Source organism: Camelus bactrianus, chromosome 3 (assembly GCF_048773025.1).
Source record: "Camelus bactrianus isolate YW-2024 breed Bactrian camel chromosome 3, ASM4877302v1, whole genome shotgun sequence".
Classification (NCBI taxonomy): domain Eukaryota; kingdom Metazoa; phylum Chordata; class Mammalia; order Artiodactyla; family Camelidae; genus Camelus; species Camelus bactrianus.
Window position 1 is genome coordinate 62,525,818 of NC_133541.1, and position 20,061 is coordinate 62,545,878.

Sequence of the window (20,061 nt, forward strand, 5' to 3'; positions counted from 1 at the left end):
CTTGTGATTTCCATTTGAATTAATGAAGCTCATTTATACCAGGAATTGGAAAAGAGAGGTGATGGTGAAAAATCAGATGAGGAGAATGAAGAGAAAGAAGGAAGCAAAGAGAAAAGTAAAGAAGGTGATGATGAGGATGAGGATGATGCTGCAGACCAAGAGGAATATGACGAGGAAGAGCAAGAAGAGGTAATGGTCTATTTGGGGAGGGTAACAAAGCTACTTAGCTTAAGGATGATCTATTAAGTCAGATATATAGTATGTAATTAAAATAAACAAACAAAAACCAAGTTGATTGGAACCATGGGTACATTATTATCACTGGCATCAACTCCTTGGTCTCAAGAGAATTATTATAGTGTTGAAATTATAATAATACCAGATGGAATATAGGAGGTAAAGGTAACCTTCTAGGTAGCTTTGTAAGTGGAAGTCTACAAGTTAAGGAAATTGATCAGATTAGTTTAACTAAGATTTCTCTACTTATAATTTTAAGCCTGCAGCTAATTAAGGGCTTAGTCATATAGACCTGAGGGGCAATCCCTGCAATACCACAAGGTTTCAAATCCTAAAGTGCAGTGAACACTATAATCCAACCTCAAGTATCTGACTGAATCAGGACTCACTGTTTTGGGTTTGGGTTTCCAGCTTTTTGAAACATGGTGCATTTCAAAATAAGCTGGAGTCAATGAAGATATTTTTAAGCAGGGCAAGTTTGTGGGTCACGGCCTCTTTGGAACTTTGTAGATGCCTCTTGAAGTTACCTAGGCTGAGAGTTTCTTCTCCATTCCAGTAACCCATTGTCTTCACTCCATTTCAGCTTCTCACATCACACTCTGAATCTTTTCTTCACCTGAACTGCTCCAACTATGAAATCTTTATTATATACTACAATTACTTTGCATTAAATTTTGGATTACTGTGAAATTTATGTTGGTGTGCAGGGAAGGGTATGGATCCATTTTTATCTGTTTCCAAATGACTAGCCAGTTGCCTGCCTAAATAATTTTCTTCCTGCATTGATAGGAAATTATCCTTTATCAGCTATTAAATTCCTACATCTACTTAGATGTATTTCTGAACTCTGTTCCATTGATCTATTTCTGAACCATCACTAAGCTGTTCCAATCAATGGAAGCTTCTGATTATTTGTTAATATTTTTAGAGCATATTACCCTTCTTTTTCAGAATGTTCCTGTATTTTCTTTGGCTTTAGAAATGCTGTGTATAAAGTCTGTTTGAGTTGAGCTGTATTGAATTTAATATCTGTCCTTAAATTCAACAAGAACAGCAAACATTAGGATTCTAGTAATTTCAGAATTCTGTTCTGGGCCTTGACAGAGTCCTAAACACCACCAGTGGGTTTATATATTTCATTTAAAAAAAAACTATACTTTAACAGAGATGTATATATTCTGAGTGAGGCTGGGTGAGGAATGAAAAGGGAAATTTGATTAAAGCCTTTCTAGATTTAAAGCTATTCTCTTTGCCCTTTTTAACAGTTAACTAATTAATGAAAAATTATTCTGAATTAACTCACCTGATACATTATCAATTTGATAAGCATGTTGTTTTAAAGAGTAAAATGGAGCAGATTATGTAACACCTACTTATAAAATTGAGAAAATACAGACTTTTTTCTTTCTTCAGTCTTTTGAATGTTATAATTAAAGAAAAAAAAGCAAAGGCTCAAATGAAAGCCAAGAACCACTTAAACCATCAGTTTCAACAGGTTCTCACTTTGTACCTGTATCAGGATTACTAATATCACAAAATTACCTAATGTGAATCGCTGAACATACTTGGAGGTGCTCATGTCTAAACACAAGTGACATACGCTCTATTTGAAATAAAGTATCCCTTCCTTACTCATTTCCACTTATGTGTACAAGTTGGCTTTCTTATATTTTCACACAAGTGTTGTTGCTAAGATCTCATTTACATGGTGGCCTCACTTGAACTCTCAACCATGCCACCCCTCCCTGGCACATTTAGCTTCAGGATTCAGCCAGGGGTCCAGACTGTTGGATTTCTTGACACCAGAGACCAAGTCAATTTCCTGGAGATGGTAAGAGTTTTAGCTAGATACGGCAACTTAAAGTATTTAGGGAGGACAAAGTAGTGATATGTATCTGAATAATACAAGTTACCTTTCTTATATTTATTTAAATTTATATATAAAATCCCACCATGCAGGTACTAGAAAAGCTGATATCCAGGAGACTTTCTTTTTTAGAATAGTCTCTATTTCTTACTCTATCATAATTCCTGCTATACACAGTAGAGATGTGGGGATTAATTTTTTATGGCAGATTTCAATCATGTACAAAAACTAGACTTATCACCCAGCTTTAACAATGATCAGTTCTTAGGGAGATGGGCTATCTCCTGACCACTCTCATTCACCCAGTCTGCTCCTGTCCCCAACTTTAAGCCCACAGCTGCTTTGGATTATTTTAAAGCAAATCCCAGGCATTGTATCATTTCATACATAAATATTTCAGTATTTAATCAAAAATAAGGGCTCTCTAACATCACAGTATCAGTATTATACCTAACACAATAAAATATAATCCCTTAATATCATCAGATACTAAGCCAGTGTTTAAATTTTTTTGCCTGGAAAATTTTTTTTTTGCTCATTCCAGGCAGAATCCAAATATAGTCCATACACTGCAATTGATTAATAACTCTCTTAAATTTCTTTTAAGATATATCCAAATGGATTTTTGAAGTTTTGATAGAAAGTAGAGCTATCTTGAGTCATTTACATGGATAACAGTCTTACTAAGCCATAAGAATTGGAATGAATGTTTCCAGGGCTTAATCCTTTGTAACTCAAAGACAACTGAAGGGCCCTGGATGGAATGTAACAATGGCATCTTCTACATTTGATTTGGTATCTTAAGGTCTTTTTCTGATAGGAAGCAAAAATCTCTGCTTATGCTCAGTTATGCATTGTGACTCAAAACCTCAGTTCTGGTGTAGTCGAATGAATGTTAGTGTAAATTGGCTTTGTTTCCTGAGTTAGTAAGTGTTTAGTGGTTTAGCTCTCTAAACCGTGTATCATCCTAGTAAGGTGTAATGAGTTAGAGGTATCATCCTACTGAGGTGTAATGGGGATCCATTTATGTTCTCTTAGCTAGTTGATGCCTGAGAATAGTAGGAGATGGTGTGAAAGTGTGTGTTTTAAGCATTGAAATAGCAGAGACACTTCTTTCAAGCCTGGTGTATTTTCTAATTAGCTAAAGTTGGTATTTATAAACATATTAAAGGGACAGCCTACATTATGTTCTTTAATAATGTTACTACTCATTCTTTTAATGTTTACTGAGGACTGTATCATTTCACTTAGGAAAATGACTACATTAATTCATACTTTGAAGATGGAGATGATTTTGGTGCAGACAGTGATGACAACATGGATGAAGCAACCTATTAGCTATGAAATTTCTCAAAAATTTTTATGATACAGCTTCTGAACGTTGGGACAGACTTGTTTTCTATTTTATTTCTGATAGGGAGTAAGTATTTTATTTTTATTCCTGTTTTGTTGGACAAATACTTGTTACTAAAATATTCAGAACCACTTTGAGTTTACATAATAGTTACCATACCAGTCAGTATGACACTCTGACATTCCTTCCCACACCTCTCATCCCTCTTATGTAGTCAAATGGATTTTTTTTTGTATTATTTGGATTAGAATGTGCCTAGAGAGTTTTTGCATATTTTAATCTATGTATCCATACTTGAACAAATTATTCTCATTTAACTGCTGATCTTTTCTAAAACTACTACTAGTCATCATTATGGATTTCCATAATCTCAAAGTTAGTTTAATATTGCACATGGAGCACTTTAAAAACAAAGAAACTTGAAAATAATGTTTTTACTTTTACATATGTTCTGTGCTATTATCACTGCATAAACCTTCCTGAGCTCTTACAAGTGCATATTTTATGAGATGAAATGTTTAGTGACTGAAAACATATGCACAGGGAAAAACGCCAATCCTAGCTAAATAAATTTCACAGCTTACATCTCAACCAGTACTAAGACCTGGGATGAATATTAGAAATTCCTGAATTTGAGACCACCTTCCTACAATACAATATAATGAATTAATCATCCCACTTACTACATTATTCAAATACTTGGCTTATCAAAAATTAGACTGACATCTTATTTAATTTTGTACTGTATAAAAATGTGGTTCTACTCTCGTAAATCTCACTGCAGAATGCATGTACGTGAAATCTGTGAGGTGTAGTGGCCTCTTACATTTCACAGGACTCAGCTTTCCAACTGATTTATGTAACAATGCAGAATTAAACTCAGGTCATTTTGAAATTAAGATTAATCTATTTTGTTTCAACTAAAAACTAGCTCCCTGCCTTTTTGTTTTAGGGTGTGGGAGAAGACATCTAAAAAACTTCAGCCTCCAAAGACTCACAAATGCCAAAGATTTTCAGGGAAATTCATGTTATATATATGTCAAAAATGATTTATTAGTATTACCTACCAAAAGAAAAATTAATTTTTCCCTCTTGGGAAGATATCACCCAGTACCCTCTAACCTGAGAATCAGCCCTGGATTCTATTTCTAACTTTCCTATGAAATTCAACCTTGAACTCAAGCCTGGTTAAGTTTTCTGTGCCTTAGTTTCTCCACTTGTAAGCAGTTTCCTATAAAAATTGCTTAAATTTCAAAGTTTACCATACGTATTCATTCTCTCAACTTGTAGAAGTGATCGTTTTAAATTTAAATTTGGTTCTCTCTAAAAAATTGTAGCTGGGAAAATGATTGCAAATCATTTGGAGAAACCAACATGTTTTCCTCACAAAATATATTGTAATCTGATTTTCTTTTCTTATATTCTGTTGGGGAAAATTGGAGAAAATGTGTATTGCCTTGTGCTGTTTTATAACATGGCTTTCTCAGGAAAAAGATCCCTTTCAATTTTAATACTTCCTCAGATAATTCAAGATGAGCGTGAAGGCCATTATTCAGTACTGTTGATCACATATGATTTCTTGTTTAAAGTTGCTTATCAAAACTTTAAAGATTCTAAATGGAAAACATGAAAACATTTTAAAGTAGCACTCTACTGTACTTCAGAGTGGAATCCTCACACAGTTTCTAGTTGTAGTAGTCACTTGGGATTGATAATTAACATAAGTTTTTTTTAGTTCTCTCACCTCTTTAGTACTGTAGCCAAATACAATTTAATTTATAGAAATCTTATCTCTATAGTTCTGTTTGTTTTATTATAAATCTTCAGATAACACTTGAGTTGGGCAAAAATACCAAAGATACAAGGAAAATTCCTAGCTTTCGGTTTGTCTCCACCATTTTAGTCCTGCAGATGGTAAGGCATCCCCTTTGGGCAAGGATTTGCCTTGGGAGGCCCCAGCCATCTCCATTTAAGTGCATTGTCTCCCCCAGTTGGAAGATCTTTTTATAAGTTTAATGTAGACCAATTGCGAAAACAGGCAGGAAATATTTGCAGGTTGCTTTAACCAGCATGAATCTTGTTTTTCTGGCTTAAAATCTCAGAAACTGTGAAGTTATTCCATAAGAAGTTAAACTTTAATGCAGAGATAAGCCTCTTACGTATAAAAAAAATTTGTTGAAGTGTCTTTAAAATTTCTATATAAGATGCAAAAGTGTTTTGTTGCTATAATGCTTATTTTTTTCTGTATTTGTTTACACATTAAATTCTTACAAAATTGTGTCCTTTTGTTTTATGTTCAGATGTTTTATTTTGACCTTACAGAACTATATTTGATAGAGAAGACAAATTTAATATTTATTTCACCTAGTAAAATAACTGTTTATTGAGCAGGAATGCCAGTATCAAATGTTCTTGAACAAACCACCATCAACAAAAAAAACTCCAAGTGACTAAAGTTGTGATAACAAACTAAGAGATTTGGATATAAGAGAATGGTAAGAAATTCAGAAGACACTGTTAACCCTTCTTCCCCCACCACCTTGAAGTGTACAGTATCAGTGCGTTTGTCTTAATATGGTTGGTTAAAGGCTCTGGAGTTAGTAAAATCTATTTGTAAGAAAAACTATAAATACAACTTTAATATCAAGATGCTTTTAAAAGTGGGGGAAAAAAAAGAATTACACCACAAATGCCTCCATTAAATAAATAAAAGCCCCAAATAACTTTATCAATCCTTTTTGCTACTGGTAATTTTTAAAAAGTAATATTCTTAAAATGGAAAGGTTTTTTGTTTTGTGATAATATAAATATAGTGACATACGACTGATCCACAACTTGCTAAGGTGTGGACCATGCCTCATGAGGCCTTCTTTTCTGACATCCAAGATGCGCCCCTCCCCGCCAAAGAACAGCCATCTGAAATTTGTTTTCATTTCCTTTTACTGACGTACTATAAATTATCCAGTGGATTTTGTTTCAGTATGACAAGGGGGAAATCCAAATTGGTAGATCTTTGGCAATTTGGTCTATCTTACATAATATCTCTATATCAAATAGAAAGAAGAGAGGTTTTGCTTTATTCAATTAAGTTCACCAGCTTCGATTTTAGATTGAGTAATAAAATAGAAACTTTATTACATTTTGTAGATCCTTTAAAATACGAAAAATAAGGGGCAGAAAGTTTTAAAAACCAGTTTTACAGATGTACACGCTAACATAATGGTCTACAATTCCATGTTTCATTTGTATAAAATACATTATACAAAAGATTATATAATTTGTATACATAAAAGAATTAAATAAAGCATTCAGATTTCTATATCTAACAGTGCAATATGCACATACTTGGAAGAAAAATACTGATTTCCTGAGCAACATTGTTATAATTCAAAATAAGAATGATTCCTATCATAATGCACCATTTAAATACTTCTAAAAACTCCACTTTTACCCTGTGACACTTTGACTGGATCCTTGAGTCTTGGTATTTTTAAAACTCTTAACTGCATCCTTCATAATCCCAAGTTGATCGTTTTAGAAGTAGATACCTTTAAAAAGAACTAATGACTAAATAGTGGTTCAATTAAAGAACTCTTCAGGCCACTGAACAAGTAAGTAGAGTCCAGAAAAAGACAAGCTTTAAAAACCAAAATGTCCTCTGGAGAAGTTAATTTAACATTAGGCAATCTTCTAATTCTTAATGTGGCCTGGCCAGCAGACTCTATAACTGATCTTTTGAAGACATGAATCCCATAATCTCCTATGAGTAGGTTGTCAAAAAATATTTAATTTAAATGGCATCCATTAGTTTGAAACTGCCTTAACCATTTGTACCCAGACTTTAAGAATTAAAGAATCTGCCCTTTTAAAAAATAGCAATTTCTCTTCACTTGGAACTCCCAACTTTTAAAGTGAACCAAATGCAAAGAGTCACAGTTCTGTTACTGTTACATCTGCATATATATATGTGTGTGTGTGTGTATATATATATTTACATATATATATATATTCTAATGTAAAGCATTGAAGTAAATTCAAATAACGGTTTCAACACAATTAAAAGCCACAATATAAAATGATCACTTTTCTTTTATTAAGTTTTACAAAGTAACCTGCATTTGCTACAAATTTTGATGTATTACTCTGTACTTTTTAAAAGCTAAAATTATTCTTTTATCTGTTAAATGCTTAGGAAATCTTTTCTTTTACAAATGACACTCAAGGATTAGAATCTAGAATTCCATATATATAACATATAGAATTCTATATGTATTATATGTTATATATAAAATTCTATTTATATTCTTTAGAATTATATATAATTTAAATATATTCAATTTATTAAAAATATATAATTCGAATATATGGAAAAAGGAAACTGCCTGATTGTGTCATAAGGTTATGTTATACTTCCTTCAAGGAACAAGACACTCTGCAAGATAGAAATGGTTTTTAATCAACAAGAACATAGTATACTTCATTCCTTTTTAAAAAGCTATTTATTTTGGAAATCAGACTTCTCTACCACAATTTCAAAGTACCACTAGCAAAAAGGAATCATTGACTATAATTTCATCAATTTGATGTAAACAAAATTCTTCAAAGGACATGTAGCCCATTCTACCTAAAATAATCTGTATTCTCTTCTCTTAAACTTGGTTTTCAGCAGGCTTAATAAATACAATGTAAACTGACCAAGTTAACACTGAACATAAATTAGAAAGATCATACTTCTCTTTACAAGACTCCCAAGGCACATTAAAAGTATTTTAAATTTTAAACTAAAAGACTTACTCAAAAAATCAATTTGCTCTAACTTCCATATTAACACTTTCTGGTAATTGTCTAAGGTCCTCTAATACATGCAAGGGCTTTAATGTTTGACTACTTTGTCCTGTCATTTTATGAAATACTGTTCCTGAATATACATTCAGCCTCACTAAACATATTTATTTATTCACCCCACTTTGTATCAAGATTGGCGTTTGCAATATAAAATAACTTATCAAAAAGCTAAAACATTAAAAGTTAGAAAATAATGCCCGGAAAATGAGGTGGTATTATATATCTTAAGATACATATTTATTATACACAAAACAGGCAATTCAGACTCCACCAAAGCTTTCTTCTAATGAATCATTTTCGTAACATTTTAAAAACACACATTTTTAAAAATTAGATGATGGAATCAGTATGCAAATGTTTACTTAGCCAGACTCTGTCTGATGCAGAGCAGATCTTAAAAAGTGGCACTATCAAGCCCTTTCGACCAATCCATACACCTTTGGCCTCTCTTCCCAATTTGATGCTCCAGTTAAGGGGAAAAAAATGTTTAAGTTGAATATTTTCTCCCTGAAAAACAGAGGTTAAGGGCTCAATAAATAAAACAATTTGTTTGCTAACGCAGGTCTCTAACTTTGCTTTTCTGCTACAGACCTCAGGCAGACAATGAAAACTTGTTTTGATCCCATTAACTTGTGCTTCATAGGAAACATGGAGACAAATTTATACAGCCCATCTTATGAATCCTATCGGATCATTTGAAATAATGTTTAACTTTAATTCTAAAAATTATATTAGTTTACATAAAGTAATATAAGGCATTAAATGTAATTAAGGCATGTTACTACACGTAACACGGCAACAACTTATCACAGTATGTAAGGATAATCTATGTTAACACTTTTCATCAAAGAATAATGAAAGTGCTTTCAAATATCAGAGGCGAATTTAATCACAAAAAAACAGAAGGAGAGGCAGCATTCTTTAAGAGACAAAGATTACTTTTAGGTCTTGACATAACCTAGTGAGTGTTCTAGTGACCAAACGGCAACTTCCCAACAGTGACACATTATTCTGGGGGCTTAAAAGTAATATGTCTCAGCCTCTATTACAGACATTATATGTTTCTTTCCTATTTCTGTTCTACTTATGTTTTCATAATATACACTAAACGTGTTTTTTTTTTTACTTTCAAAATGGAGTATTAAGGGCTATCATCAATAATTTTAGAATCAAACAACTTTTTTGCAACTAAGTATTTTGATGGTTCATAGTAGTAAATTTTCTTCAGTTGCTGACATCTGTTGCTATCATTATTCTGCCTAATGAATTTAATATTAGTGACCTCAACCAAAATTAATGACTTTAAAAATAAAATTTAAACATAACCAGGCTTGAATAAGAAAAATGATGCATTTTCCAAGAACCTCCTAGACACATATTTAAATTCATTTCTGCTTTAAGCATTGATGTAACACGTTTATATATAGATTTACTGCTTTCAGTATCAACAACTAACAACTATCGGGATTCTATACTCAATTCATTTGTAAACGTCTCAAAAAAAAAAAAAAGGTGAAAACAAAGCATCTTCAGTCTCCCTAAATGCTGCCTCTGAAGTGGTTATTGAACATAACCGATTCACCACATTCCAGATGCACACGTGATCACTAACACTGTAACTGTGAACTAACTGCTATGTTTTGTGTTGAGCAGCAGGTAATTGAGAATTTTGACTATATAGTTTATGGTCTTCTTGTGGGCCAAAGGGTATTCCTTTAGTTGGAGCAATTCCATTTTCCATTTCCCTCTGCTGTGATGGAGGTGTGACTCCTGAATGCAAATGTGAAGAATCCACTGTTGAATGGTGACTAACATCCACCTTAGCTAAAATTTCATAATACAGCAAATAAAATACTGGTGTTATTATGCCTACTATCAACATTATCACTACAGCTGTCCACCACCCTATTCCCCAGTCTGCTCCATAATATGGATCCTTACGTTGAATGTTTTTGTTATCAGGTTCAAAACGTATTTGTTGTGCTGTCAAGGCAGAAACCACTTCATTAAGGTTCTCTCTTTTGGTGTCTGTACATTTTACTATTTGTTCTATATCTCGGTCTACTTCTTTTAAAAAGCTACCAGCTGATTCACTGGAAGAAAGAGAATCATTAGCTGACAGAACTTCCTGTTGTTCTGCAAGGTACTGAACAGATGAAGGACGTGAAGCCTGTCTTCCTTTTGGAGGATAAAGTGTTTCAGTCAATGAACTAAACTTTTTTACTGGAATTTTGACAGACCTAAGAGCAAAAAAGTCTTGATCACTGATGAGATTGTTAACCCTCTTGATATCTGCTACCTGTAAAAAAAGAAAAACCACAACATTCAACTAAATTCTAGGTCAAAATAGAAGTAATAATATTCATTCATTCCATTTACTTTGGGAAGGAAAAAAATTCAGCTTAATTATTATGTTATATTGAACTTAGTATTAAGTTATCGCACCGAGAGAGATTTTAACTGTGGATAACAGTTCTGTACCACTCGATCTACCAGTCTTAAGAAATCACCAAATCCACTCTACTATCACCCATAAATTCATTAACACTAATACTAGCTATTGAAGTATATTCTAGGATCCTTTGATAGCTCTCTTTGTACATCATGTACAGATATCATACTTTGGCTGCTTGCAATCTGTGAAGAAAGGATTACAGATACCTGTTCTTTCTTCCAATTTGGCAATTAGCGTACAGGCAAGTGTCAACTTACCCAACTAAAACTACCATATTTCATCAAAACTAAGATGCCATTGACTCTAAGATGGGCTATTCTTTTATGTATCATAAAGGTAAAAAAAAAAAAAAAAAAAAAAACCAACTACCAAATACTGAACATGTCACCGTTCTAACTTCAAAGACATTAAAATATGTTAAAAAAAAAAAAAAAGCCTTAGAATTGATATAACATGACACTTTGTCTCCTTCACTTGCCTTCTGAAGCCCTTTCTCTCCAAACTTCTCCGTGTAAATGCATTTATTCAACTACCTGCAAGATCAGTCATTTTTTAAGCTTTCCTTGTATTTTTTATATAGTCCCTAACCTGTCTGCATATCCTATCCATCTGCCATTGTGACGAAGGGGAACAGGGGAGTGTTTCTCAGATTACCAATTACTATGCCAGGCTCTCCAACTACCTTTAAGTTATCAGTCCCATTCATCATTCCCATCAATGCTTTAATCTAAGCCCTCATCATTTATCACCTGTTTGATGTCAGAGAGGTAACATGAGTCTAGGATAAAACTTAAGATTTCAGCTTAGTCAACTCAATGGAGAACGATGTCATTCACTGAGACATAGAACACTGTAGAGGGAGAAAAATACAGATTTCACAAACATGTTGACTTTGAGGTGCTTGAAATACACAAGTGGAAGATGTCCAATACACGGTTACAGACATATGTGTGAAATTCAGCTCAGCCAGAGATACAGATTTGTGGATTACTAGCAAAAATGGGAATTTAAGTCTTAAGAATAGACAGATTCACTAGAAAAAGACTCGGAGAAAAAGGTAACATAGGAAAGATCCCTGAGGGATGCCAACATTTGAGGGGTATACTGAGTAAGAGAAATCCACAAATGAGATTAAGAAAGAGAGGCCAGGAAAGCACTATATGATGGTGGTTAAAAGTGTGAACTGAGTTTGAAGCATGGCTCTGACACTTTCTAGCTGTATGATTTGGGGCAAAATATTTAACCTCTTTGCAGTTCAGTTTCACATATGTAAAATGACAGTAATAATACTACCTACCAACCACACAGGGTTACTGTGAAGATTAATGTATTAAAATGTATTAACATTTAGAATAGTGATACATAGTATGTTATGCAAATTAGCTATTATTAAATTTTAATAGTAGGAAAATCAAATCTGCAGAAACAAGGTTATCAAATAAAGAGGGCTTTTAAGCGGTAGTGGTGACCAGGATTAACTACATATTACTGATCAACTCCAATGAAGAATTAAGAGTTCTTACTGAAAAATTCAATTCCTTTGAAATGTATATGTGGGAGGAAAAGGGAGAGAGGACTGAAAAGTAATGATAAAGAATGCTTTGCTCCTTTACTACTTTGAGACTGTTTTTTCTTAAGGCAAATGAAGATAATCATTGACAAACCCCAAAGCCTGATCCTATCCTCTTAAAACGCTCTTTTGTTTGGTATTGTATAGTATGACTAATAACTACTCAACACTCTTTCTGAACTAGGCTTTCAAGGTTTAGTATCTACCTAGGTTATCTCTCTAAATATCCCTACATTTTCTCTGTTATGCCAAGCTAACTTACTTGGTTGCATTTAGGATTGCAATGTTAGACTTTCTGTTCCTCTTATCATTGTTTTACAACAGGCATACTTTTAATAATTCCTGAGGCTGAATATTTACAAGTGGATATAGCACTACCATATTTTTAAAATGATAAAGCCTCTTTTTTGCTGCTTTCTCAGTATTTCACATTATTGTTATTTCTCTACAAAACACATATTCACAATTTTATTTGCATTAAAAAGTGAAATCCGATATTTTCTGATTTAACAATACATGCTATTGTCATACAAGAACAAGTCGTGCAAAAAAAAAAACCAAACCCAGCTTTTCTTACCTCATCAAGAAATATTTCAATATTTTATTAAAAATTAAATTAAAATTTGTAATGGATTTGTTTTGATCAATTGTGAATAACTGCAATTATTATTCAGGAAAAAATAATACATTTACCCTCATGGCCACATGAAACTTTAAATATATATATAAATTTATAAATATATGTGTTTCTATACCAAAGAACTATGACAGGTAATCAGTGAAAGTTTTCAAATATAAAAACATTTTACACTATGAAGGATTTAGGGGGGAGAATGAAAACATTAATCAAGGAGAAAAAAGGAAAGATATAAAATTTCATGTTACTAAAAAAAGAGCTCATATAAATATTTTAAATGAATGATTTCAGGTAGCAAATCCTGGTAGTATTTAGGATTCCATGCATACATTTAAAGAGTATACCGGTATTCTTATTTTCAAATATCAATACTGACAACATTATGGAAATTAAATCCTTTGTAACTTTCAAGTCAGGAAGTATTTAACTTAAGAAGTTCATTTTAAAATGTGTGAGGAAGAAAACAACGTGACAATGAATATATACATGTTCATGTATAACTGAAAAATTGTGCTCTGCACTGGAATTTGACACAACATTGTAAAATGATTATAACTCAATAAAAATGTTAAATAAATAAATAAATAAATAAATAAATAAATAAATAAATAAATAAATAAATAAATAAATAAAATGTGCAAGGAGATACACAGTACATGTTTCAAAATTCTACTGGGGAAATTAAAAAAATGGAAAAAATTCTATTGGGAGTATGAGAACAAAAAGTTTGAAAAGCAGCCATATCAATGTGTTTACATGAAAACAAATTCCATGCTAAGGATGCAAGATGGACATAATGACAGATACAAAATGGATTTAAAACAGAATTTAATACCTAGGAAAATAAAAAGTATACCTTTCATCTATAAATCCAACTTTAGAGAATATATTCCACAGAAATAAAAGTACCATCATTTGAAGATATAGTTGTGATGATATTCACTGCACAATGCAAAACATGGAGAAAACCCTAACTATCCATGAGTAAGAGAACAACTTAATAATTACGGTACATCCATACTATGGAACATCATATAGCTCCATAAAATAATGTCAGAACTATAAGGCTATGACACATTAAGAAATGAAAAAGGCAAACGCAACTTGCAGAGTAATAGGTATAGCATAAACCAATTTAAAAAACAAAAACACATACATATCTTCCCCCTCAAAAAGGTATGGAAAGAAATACACCAAAGTGTGTTACCTTAGGAAACTGGGGCAAGGAAAAACTTTTCCTTATATATTTTGAAATTCTCTTACAACTTGCATAAGGAGAGATAAACACATCTTTTTCAATACTGAAAATAGAATCATGATTTAGAAATAAACACAAATTCAAATATCAACTTAAAAATTTAAAAACTAACATCCACCAACATGATACAGATTTCTGTGGAAAGAGGGAAAAGAGGGGGGTGGAATACAAGATAGAAGAATACAATTAATCTCAATTGGTGCTATGAACAAATTATTTTGGGCTGCAATATGCAAAATCAAATTAAAACTTACCGTACAACAGTACTGAAGAGCTATTGCATTTAAAGTGTCTCCTTCCTGTATATCTTTTGTTAATACTATAATGTCATCAAGTCTATCTCTTGATGTACTTCTTCGGATTTTCTCTTTTCCTCTGGATCGAAGCTCATACACTTCAGCATCCTCCTCCAACATATCATTGTCTGTACAATTTCCAAATGCATGTACTTGACCACTTGAATGAACTCCTGGAAGAGGAAAACTACGATTCTGATGTCTCCCTGCCATAATGTCAAAATCTGGAGGGAAAAAAGGCAAAGAAAACTTTGGAAGGTAGCTGATCCATTTGACTGATTTACATGAATCTTATACTCAGGACACTTTATCTTTTGGTTTTTTAAAGAACGGTTTTAGTTATTTAAAAATTTAGGATCAAGTTTCATAGTTGCTGAAGTACAATGAACATATTTGGTAATGGAGACAATGGATGGGAGGAAGAGGTAATCTATTCATATACGTCATATATCACAAAACATGAGGATGATTACATTTTAACAAGGTCAATTTTAAAAATATTTTTAGATCAAAATAATTAAGTTTCCCTATTCTGAGTATATGAAAAAAACTAGGGAAATAATTTTGTATTATGTCTTAAAAACGTGATCATATATACAATTTATATATCTGATGGAATCAAAGTATATGTTTTATATGTACATACACAACATTTTTATGACCCTAAACTTTCTGGCTTGTTCTTCAGTTTAAGTTCCATGGGATTGAAATATCTTTTGGACTACCTACCTACTTCCCTGGATCACGCTGATTTCAGTATTTATATTTAGTACAGTATGTGCCTTCTATGCAGGTCACGATTTTGCTCTCAACCAGAGATTTTTCTTCCCTGGCAGCTTTTCACCAAACTTTAACTGACCCAAGTCCTCATGAAACTCAATTAACGGTCCATAAAGACGTGAACAAATTATAAGTCACTATGTTCATTTCTACTTCAGAAAAGACATTTTAAGACTGAGATGAGAGCTAACTTAAGTGTAGTCACTCTCAACTCACCTTCATCAAGCTGATCTATTCTCATTAAAAAAGAACAATAAGCAGGAGAAGTTCTAAGATGGGAAGGGCACTGGGTGCTACATGTTCCAAGTGGATGACTGTATGTGGGGGAAGCCACGATGCGTGGCAATTGCTGCCCACTTCATCAACCACTCGTGTGAGCCTAAGTGCTTCTCTCAAGTCATCCAAGTGGAGGGCCAGAAGCACATCATCATCTACATGCTACATCCTGCATACTGAGGAGCTCACATACGACTACAAGTTCATCACTGATGATGCCAGCAAAAAGATACCCTGGAACCATGGTACCAAGGGCTGCTGAAGCCTGGCTATATGCCATGCCCCTTGCTGGCAACCTGCCCCATCCTGGGGGCTCTCTCACCCCTCCCAGAGCATCTCACCTCCACTCTCATGTTCAGGGTGGATGTGGGCATGCAGGCAGCATGGACCCTGCCTCCACCCAGCAATCACCCCCTTGCCCTGGGAGCCCAGGATGTAGATATTATACAAAGGTTTCTAAATTCCTTCTTTTCTATGTGTTTTTTTTATTTGAGAGGGTGGGATCCCAGTTGGTACCCTGCCCCAACCAATGAAGTCTGTCACTGCTAAAAAAAAAAAAAAAAAAAAAAATACAAGAACGTAAAAAATAATACCACATTTAGTTTTAGCTTCATATTAATTGTTCACATAAAAAAGGGTAGTAGATTGTTCTCAATTATTGTGAAAGATGTAGAGTAGACAGGTATTAAGAGGAATTTGAGTAGATAAAATACTTTGGGCCTAATAATGTGACTCAGATATGAAGAGAGGAAATTAATTAAGGATCACGCCAAGTTCTGATTTGCATCACTGAGTAAATGGTGGTGCCATTCTCTAAGATTTGGAACACTAGAAGAAGAGCATGGGAGTCGGAGGGAAGTCAGTGACTGTGATTATAAATTCCTCTAAGACCACCAAAAAGAATGTCATATAGTCAAATTCAGAAAGATCTGGGTTCAAGATATAATTTCATGACTCATCCGCACACAGGTGGAAACTGAAGCTGTGTAGATGAGATTACCGAGAAGGACAAAGTACAGAATAAGAAAAAGAAGGACCAAGACTGACCATTGAAAACTGTTACATTTAGTATCTGGATGAAGGAAAATCAGCCTGCAAAGAAGAAAAAGAAGTGTTCAGAGGAGGAGGAAACCATGAAAATGTTGTGCCGTGGAAGCCAAGATAAAATGATGTCTCAAAGGTCTTAGTTCAGTTGTGAGTACTATGGAAAAGTACTAAATGAAAAAGAAAAAAATCAGAAAAGACCTATTCCAAAAGTCTGAATTTGTAATATACATGACAGTAGATTATACTATGTAAACACATACTTATAAAATTTGGGAACTATTTTACATAACTGAATTCAACCCTTGGAAACCAGTTTCTGACCCTGTTCTATGGCAACAGTGTAATGCTCTAAAAACTCAAAGCTTTTTATTCAGAGCCCATAAATAACTAATAGCTAAAACAGACTTGCAGACACAGTAAACAATCTTACAATTACCGGGGAAACGGGGTGGGAAGGGATAAATTTGTGAGTTTGAGATTTGCAAAATGTTAGCCACTATATGTAAAAACGTATTTTTTGAAAAAGTTTCTTCTATATAGCACAGGGAACTATATTCAATGTCCTGTAATAACCTTTAATGAAGAAGAATATGAAAATGAATATATGTATGTATATACATGACTGGGACATTGTGCTATACACCAGAGATTGACACATTGTAACTGACTGTACTTCAATTAAAAAAAATAGTAAAAGAAATAAACATTACTGATTTTTAACTTTTAGGGATGAGTTTTAAAAACCTAACTTGGAAATAACAACACTACTGAATACCTACAGTACAATGGAAGTCAAACATTGTCAACAGGCTAAAGTTAGTACCACTATATTAAATAAATGATAATTCTTGAATAAATAGATAAATAACAGCTATATATTAAGTAGATAATTTCACCAATTCCTCCAAGAGCGACAGTATTTATTATAATGTACTGGTGTTCTTAACTCAACAACCATCAAACTAAAGAAAACTACCCACATTTTACATCTCAAAAGCAGTTTCAAAGTCACACCTACTCCTTCAAGGAATTCTATCAAGTGACAACTCTAACAAGTGTAAAAATTAAACTTGTTTTAGTGCCATACTAAATTAAGAAAGTTTTATTTTTTTTAAAAACATTGTTTTTTCCTCAAAACACTGAGAGTATCTTATCTTCACCTAAAAAAGTTAACAGTTTTATTTCCATTATCTAACCAAGTCTTTTCTATCCTGTGTCTTTAATTAGAGGGAATGTCTGTGAATCCTGTAGATTCCTAGACAAAATTTTATACATGACATACATTTTTCTGGTTAATTTTATTGTTTTCATATTCTCAAAAAGTTTAAAAAGTTAAGAGCCACTTAATATATGGCAATTTACACGTGGCTATACGGACCCACTCAGCTGCCCTTTAGATTTTTTCTCCCTGACAATTTGTTCTCAGAACCGCCAAACTGGCTTAGTATAGCTGAACTTCACTCAGCAATGCCCAAAAGCCATTTTAGACATTTATTTCAACATCTCTCCACAATATATTGCTAAATAATATTTAAAGAGTAGGACTTGATCTGTTTCACAATCCCTTCACTCCCCTTTGTAATGAAACGCAGGCAGCAGAATACCACAAACTAGGCATCGTTTCTAAATAATCAAGAATTAGTTGTGTCCCTAACTGAAGTGAAAAGCTAGACTCTGGCCTAGGCATATAATTATTTGAGCCAACTACAGAGATTAGAAAGTACACAGTATTCAAGTCATCTGGCTCAATTCTCTTCACCTGTCTTAATTCTCGAAAGGCAGAAGAAAAAAAAAAAGCACAAAACCCTCTTCAGAAAACTGAAACAAGCCTGCACACTAGATAGATGACATACGTGGCAAAAAGCAATTACCAACAAGTACTGTGTTAAATTACTCATCAAGTCACTCTGTAACTGAAAGTGATTTCCCAAACGCCTTCATACTGTATAACATAACTGCATTTGGGTGTTTCTCTTTGACATTCCTTAAGCAAGGAGCAATAAAAGGGCCACAGGGCATAAGCTAAGTTCAGCACTGGGACAGTATCACAGGGACTGTATCCGCCTGGGCCAATTCAGTTTTTAAAAACTTAACTTCCTTCCTTCTCCATTCCACAAGTCTAGTTTTCTTCTTTCCCAGTTATCCCCTGCGAGGATTAAATCTCAGATCTCTATGTCACACCATCACACTTGGACGACGTGAGCGAGACGCCGTGGGCGAATTTTCAACACAAACACGAAGTTGTGGGAGAAACGTAGTGTGTTTGGGTTGGAAACGCGCTGCGCCGAGATTCGGGCAGGTAGGAGTCCTTCTTGTGAGCCTCACTTTCCCCGACACACGGGGCTTTGGCGGGGCTGGCCTGGAAGGTCTCCCAGGCCTCTAAGACTCTTAACACGCGGGCAGCCCAGGCCACATCTGCGGCCGAGGAGTCCGAGCCGCCTCCGTGGAGGATGTAGGTGGGGCCCAACCCAGCCGGCCGGGACCGAGCACCCCACACCTCTCGCCGCCATCTTTACCTGTCCCCTTAGCAGTGGGGACGCAGCGAGGAGACGGCCAGCAGGTCCGCCGCCGCCGTCCTGGGCCAGTTCATGGCCGAGCCTCCGTTCTCTGCTGCCAACGTCCGCCGCCGCCGCCGCCGCCGCCAACGTCTCCGCCTTTCAGGCCTTGCGCCGCCGCCACGTCCGCAAACCTGCCGTGCGTCATCGCGTCAAGTGGGCGGAGGTGGGAAGGGACCCGGAGGAGGAGGAGGGCGGGGGCGCGAGGGCGAGCCCAGAAGCCGGGGCTCCCCAACCACAGGCCTACGCGAGCGCGCAGGCGCGGGGATTCCGCCGGCGTTCCAGCCCCGCCGCGCCCCGCCCCTTTGTCCCGCCCCTTATCCCCAGTAATTGCTCCAGGGTCAAGTCCGCGGCGAACCCTGCGACCCAGGGCCACCTGCCGGCTGCGCCTTTGTCCTACGTCCACACAGCGCTGGCAGAGACTGTCTACAAAACACTGAAAGGGGAGGTGCTGAGGATTTGTCGGGGGCTATTGTGCTCTTCCTCTCGCTCTGCATCTGGTGGTTTCTGTGGGGTTGAGAAAACATAGTATTGACATCCATGTTTTTTAAGATAGTTCTATGCTCCTTACCCTTCATGCTGAATCTTCTAGACTCCTGCAGTAGGGACAAAATACTGGAGAAAAAAATCTTTGGTGGCAGGGAACGATTGTTTTAGCCTATTTTTTAGGTGAGGAAAGTGAGCCACCTAGAGTTAAGCCCCGGGAAATTTGCCCTCTAGCCCTGGCTCTCAGGCTTCCTATCCTCACTGAGAAAAGGCAGTCTACAAATTGTAACTTATTTTGTTTTGAAAACTAACTTAAAGTCTACCAAGTCACAATTGGGATCAATGAGAAATTAGTTTGTTAAGTGACGAACTCATGACTTCATATATGATATTTTCAA

The 20,061-nt window shown here is 34.9% G+C and overlaps 2 protein-coding genes across 9 annotated transcripts in view; one reads left to right on the forward strand and one right to left on the reverse strand.

Moving 5' to 3' along the window:
- Positions 1 to 17,111, forward strand: part of POLR3G (RNA polymerase III subunit G) — a 78,566-nt gene extending 61,455 nt beyond the window's left edge. For 6 of the 8 annotated variants that reach the window (XM_045512569.2, XM_045512568.2, XM_074360350.1 and 3 more), the window contains exons 7-8: positions 43 to 189; positions 3,356 to 5,736. In XM_045512569.2, the coding sequence (XP_045368525.1) occupies positions 43 to 189; positions 3,356 to 3,442 (234 nt within the window). In that variant the 3' untranslated portion in view covers positions 3,443 to 5,736. Of the gene's footprint in view, positions 1 to 42; positions 190 to 3,355; positions 5,737 to 16,544 lie in introns of those variants that run through there. The other 2 variants (XR_006722770.2, XM_045512571.2) reach the window with 2 other exon arrangements.
- Positions 6,569 to 19,406, reverse strand: LYSMD3 (LysM domain containing 3). Its single transcript, XM_074360349.1, has 3 exons — positions 19,139 to 19,406; positions 14,478 to 14,743; positions 6,569 to 10,602 (listed from the first exon to the last, which is right to left on the reverse strand). Exons 2-3 carry the CDS (start codon positions 14,730 to 14,732, stop codon positions 9,937 to 9,939), a joined length of 921 nt encoding a protein of 306 aa, XP_074216450.1. The 5' UTR covers positions 14,733 to 14,743; positions 19,139 to 19,406; the 3' UTR covers positions 6,569 to 9,936.
- Positions 19,407 to 20,061: the final 655 nt, after the last annotated feature.